Below are 4,940 nucleotides of genomic sequence, written 5' to 3'. Positions count from 1 at the left end.
CATGGCAATGAAACGATGTACGGTGGAATGAATGTAAAACTAAAGTTCTCTCATGTAAACTATCAATATAATTCACAATAAAACATAAAAAAAAAAAAGACAGTTTGATATTCCAGAACATGTTTCAATTTCTATTAATAATGTCAAGCCATCACTAACACAGTACCGTAAACTGTCACAAGTTAAACATGAGAATCTAAAGGGGTGCAGCCTTTCTTGAGTCAATCTGGCAGCATCTGTTAAAAACATAACTGTTTACATCCTGAGGTGTAGCTATTTCACTTCTAGAAAGCCATCCTTCAGAAACATGTGCACACAAGCATAAAGATGTTCACTGAAACATTAACTGTTGAAAAAAAATAATCTCAGCTTCACTAAGGGAAATAAACTATGTAGCCTTGAAAAGGCTCCAGAATATGTTGGTACCTGGTGGCAGTTAGAGGGGAGAGGAAGCAGGTTCTCCACAATACATACAGTGTATGTATTTCATGTTGAAAATGGAAAACAGCTCGTGTACACACATGCACACTGGACGGCATTGAAGGCTGCAGTGTGGGGAGGGATGCTGGATGGGAGAAAGCGGTTTGTATTCTACAGACTTCCTTACTGTCTGAATTTGTTTGACAGTAATATGCATTTTCCTTTTGCTTATACATTAAAAATTTTTTTATTGCTACAAAAATGCAAAATAATTTGATAACGCATTGAACATGCAAGGTATAATGAACCTTTCCCTGTACCTTGGGAGTTGGGTCCTGCCTTCCTAATGAAGGTACAGAAATAAACATGGTGGAACAAAGACACAGACAAGAAGGGGATGTTTACACAGCACGAAGGTGGTTGACACAGACTATGCCTTGGAAAAGGAAGGGAAGGGAATGCAAAAGGAAAACAGCAAGGCAGCTCTTCAAATGCGCCATCACCTCTAAGAATCCCAACTCATCCAAGAAACTTCTTATGTATGTGATGATCTTGGAGCGGACGATAAATTTCTGCCTCACAAAATCATTCAGGATCAAGTCCAGGTATCTCTGACGATATCGGGTTTCCTAAACCAAAAGAAGCAGTTAGAAATCACAGATATGATCAAATAAGTGCAACGCAGTTAGGAGGCCATCTGAGCTCACCTTGTCTTTGAGGCCGAAGTGAAGATGAGGCAGCATATGCAGACAGGGAGAGAGCAGTGTGATCTCGTAGGGAATGATGCTCAGTTCACCCTTCTTGGTTTTCCCTGGGTTCCCCTGGACTCCAATGATGTCTCCCCGGCGCAGTTTGTTATTGATATGAATAAAGTCTTCTTCTGATTTATAGTTCCTGAGCAAAAAGAAAATAATTCAGTAGACGACAGTCCAGAAGAAAAGTGACCACTGGTTTACTCTAGAACCCTTATTAAACTGCTAAAGACGTGTTAATGTGAGCCCAAGAAGAATCTCAGATTTAAGGGCAACTGTTATAAAAAATACGGCTATTAAGGTTCTAGTTCATACATGCACAGGTTTATTTCAAACAAAACACATTTAAACTTGTCTCTGTGATCAGTAGATGGTTGGATACAAGTTCTCTCAGTAATATTCTTATCTCTGTGTCTGTGTTGTTGCTGTTGTTAAGTGACGTGGAGTCACAGTGACCTTGTATATGGTTTCCAAGGAGTGACTGTGCAGTTTGAACCAAAGCTTTCAGTTAGCAGTCTAATGCTTATCCTACAGTGCCACACCAGGACTCCTTAAGAGTGCCTTAAAAAACTGGTCCAGTCACAATAGTGACTTTTGAGAGGATCTGCTGGGACAGCTAAATTCAAGACAGAAAGGTTAGCTCAGATGGTTTTGGCAGCTGTTTAATTCCAAAGGAAAAACCTGACAGATTTTCATGAAGAACACAGGACGACCAGAGGCATATTAGAAAGAAGTCTTAAAGACCAGGAAAGTTGCCCCCATGAATATATGCCCACCATGACAATGCATCTACTCATTCTTCCATGGTAGCAAGGGTTGGCCTGTGAGAATTTCATTGGAAAAACTTAGCCCATCTACTCTAGAGCCCTGATTTTGCCCCTTCAGACTTCTTTTTGTTTTTAAAACTTAACAAGGAGCCATTTGAGTCTCTATGTTTTGACAGGGTCTAAATCAGAGTGCAGAATTCTGTGGGAAAGGGTTGTTTTGTGTTAGGTGCCCTCGAGTCAGTGCCAACTCCTAGTGACCCTATTTACAACTGAACAAAACCCTGCCTGGTCCCGCACCATCCTCACAATTGTTTCGCTGGAGCCTAATGCTGCTGCCACTGCACCAGTCCATCGCACTGGGAGTCTTCCTCTTGGTCACTGGTGCTCTGCTTTATCAAGCACAATGTCCTTGTTCAGGGACAGGTTCCTTCATGTCTGAAGTGTATAATCCTGGCTCCTAAGGAGCATTCTGGCTGTACTTCTTTCAACAGAGTCACTTTCAATATTCTTCTCCAACACCATAACTCAAAAGCACATATTCTTCTATGGCCTTCCTTATTCACTTTTCGACTTTCACACGCATATAAAGCTATTGAAAATATCATGCCTTGGATCAGGATCACCTTAGTCCTCAAGCTGACTGACATCTTTGCTCTTGAACACTTTAAATAGGTCTTATGTAGCAGATTTGCCTAATACAGTAGGTTGTTTGATTTCTTGACTACAGCATCCATGAGTGTTGAGTGTGAATTCATGCAAAATGAAGTCTCTGATTGATAACGTCAGCCTTTTCTCTATTTATCATGATGCTATTTACTTGCCCAGTTGTGAGCATTTTTGTTTTCTTTACACTGAGGTGTAATTCGCGGGGTTAAAGAGATAGAAGCACTGTCTTCAGAAGTATATAGACCTAGATGGAGGGCATGTTGAGAGACAATACCTTTGACACTTCGGTATTTTTGTTTCATAAAGGGTCTATGGCTTTGTAGCAATACTTTTTGACTCGCTCTCATATTGTCTTTATTCTTCTCTCCTGACCCAACCTGAGAGCAGCTACAACTTTCCCAGTAATCGGATGGCCTTCTGACCCTCTTCATAGCCTTACCTAATCATATCCACTTCCTGACGTCTCTACACTCACCAACGGGAAGGTAAGACCACACAGGCCCCTCTGTTCCCAACATGCTACTCTCTGCAGGTCTGGAGAGAACTGTGACTGGTTATTTCTATGTACCTGGAATTGGCCATGACTTGCAATTTGACTCCCTCTCCTCGAAGGTCATAGAAGATGAGCTTTCCCCCAGAAGCTCTTTTGGCATGGATCCTGCCTAGAATAAGAAGAGCAGAAATACTGATGGGCAGAACCAGAAGTCATGTCAAGTTATCATGCCAGAAAAATCTCCCTCTACATTTCTGTATCAGGGTAGATCATAAACTAGAACCCAAGGTCCAAGCCCTGCCTTTCTTTTCATGCCATTGATCCCCATTCAAAACAGATTTGCAGAAAGATGCAGCTTTAAAGAAGTCCACTGGATTTCCTCCTGAAAGATCCAAAGTTTTTGGATCTACCTGAATCCTGACATAAAAATACCCACTGTTGCTGAGATGATTCCAACTCATAGTGATCCCACATGACAGAGATGGGCCCCATCGGGTTTCCAAGGCTGTGAACCTTTATGGAAGCACACTGCTATGTTTTCTCCCATGGAGCAGCTAGTGGGTTTGAAGTGTCGATTTTTTTGGTTAGCAGCCAATTACTAATCTACTGTGCTAGCAGGATTCCTCACATAAAAAGAGAGAGCACAAATAGATAGGAGAAGCCAAAAACCCACTGTGTTAAAGATCTCTGAAAGCTGTGTGTGCCTCCCAAGGAGTGAACATATCACCACCTAGAGCCCTGCCAAGAAAGGATCCAGCCTGAATCAGAGCAAACTTGGGGATCTGCTGCCAACTTGCAGGAAACACCGAGCCCAGCAGAACACACTGAGCTGTACGTGCAACCAACAAAATCCAAATTGTACTAGTAGTTTACGTGCCCTGGGTTTGTCAACAAATCCTTTGTAAGGAAATAAAGGGATGTGGGGAAAGTGAACATTGTAAGAACTAAAAAGATGTAACAAGTTAAGATAAAAATGGGGAAGACTCAACTGTACGGTTTAGGGTCACATAAAAACAAACCAAACCACCCCACTGCCACCGAGTCGGATCTGACTCATAGTGACCCTGAGTAGGGTTTCCAGGGCTGTAAGTCTTTATGGGCCTAGAAAGTCTCCTCTTCCTCTTGCAGAGTGGCTGGTTGATTCAAACTGCTGACCTTGTGGTTAGCAGCCTGTTTAGGAACCCACTACACCAGCAGGGCTCCCTAGGGACCCACATTGTTGTTAGGAGCTGTCAAGTCAGTTCTGACTCATAGCAACCCATACAGGGTTTCCAAGGAGCAGCTGGTGGGTGTGAACCATCAACCTTGTGGTTAGCATCCAGAGCTTATCCCACAGTGCCACAGTAGGCCTCTTACGGATGCATAGTTGGATAATATAACCATGAAGAAATGCATGGCAATGATTACCAGCATCGTGGTTGTTGTTGGTATGCCGTGGAGTCGGTTCCACCGCATAGCGATCCAGCACAGGGTTTCTGAGGCTAACTCTTTACCGGAGCAAAAAGCCTCATCTTTCTCCATGGAACAGCTGGTAGTTATGAATTGCTGACCTTGAGGTTAGCAGCCCAATTCGTAACCACTGAGCTTCTTAGCATAGTGGCTAGAGGCTACATATTTATTTTGTAGGGCCTCTTCTTTTATTTTTAAAATAAAGGCAAAACAAACAAAATACCCACTGAAATTTGATTAGAACAGTAAAAAACTAGAGCCAATCTAAATGAGCTACACCAAGGATCAGCTAACTAACTAAAGTATTGTTGTTGTTGTTAAGTGCCGTCGAGTCGGTTCCGACCCATAGCGACCCTGTACAGGGTTTCCGAGGGTGTAAATCCTTACGGGAGT

The 4,940-nt window shown here is 42.5% G+C and overlaps 1 protein-coding gene across 2 annotated transcripts in view; it reads right to left on the bottom strand.

The window, feature by feature from the left end:
* The window catches only part of KARS (lysyl-tRNA synthetase), a 19,443-nt gene that overhangs the window by 5,598 nt on the left and 8,905 nt on the right, over nucleotides 1–4,940 (bottom strand). For both annotated transcript variants that reach the window (XM_006860155.1, XM_006860156.1), the window contains 3 exons: nucleotides 3,174–3,267; nucleotides 1,128–1,314; nucleotides 924–1,049 (listed from right to left, as the gene is read on the bottom strand). In XM_006860155.1, the coding sequence (XP_006860217.1) occupies nucleotides 924–1,049; nucleotides 1,128–1,314; nucleotides 3,174–3,267 (407 nt within the window). The remainder of the gene's footprint in view (nucleotides 1–923; nucleotides 1,050–1,127; nucleotides 1,315–3,173; nucleotides 3,268–4,940) is intronic.

This window comes from Chrysochloris asiatica, unplaced genomic scaffold (genome assembly GCF_000296735.1).
Source record: "Chrysochloris asiatica unplaced genomic scaffold, ChrAsi1.0 scaffold00037, whole genome shotgun sequence".
NCBI lineage: Eukaryota > Metazoa > Chordata > Mammalia > Afrosoricida > Chrysochloridae > Chrysochloris > Chrysochloris asiatica.
The sequence above is the reverse complement of the archived record's forward strand: the minus strand, read 5'-3'. Positions and strand labels throughout refer to the sequence as shown.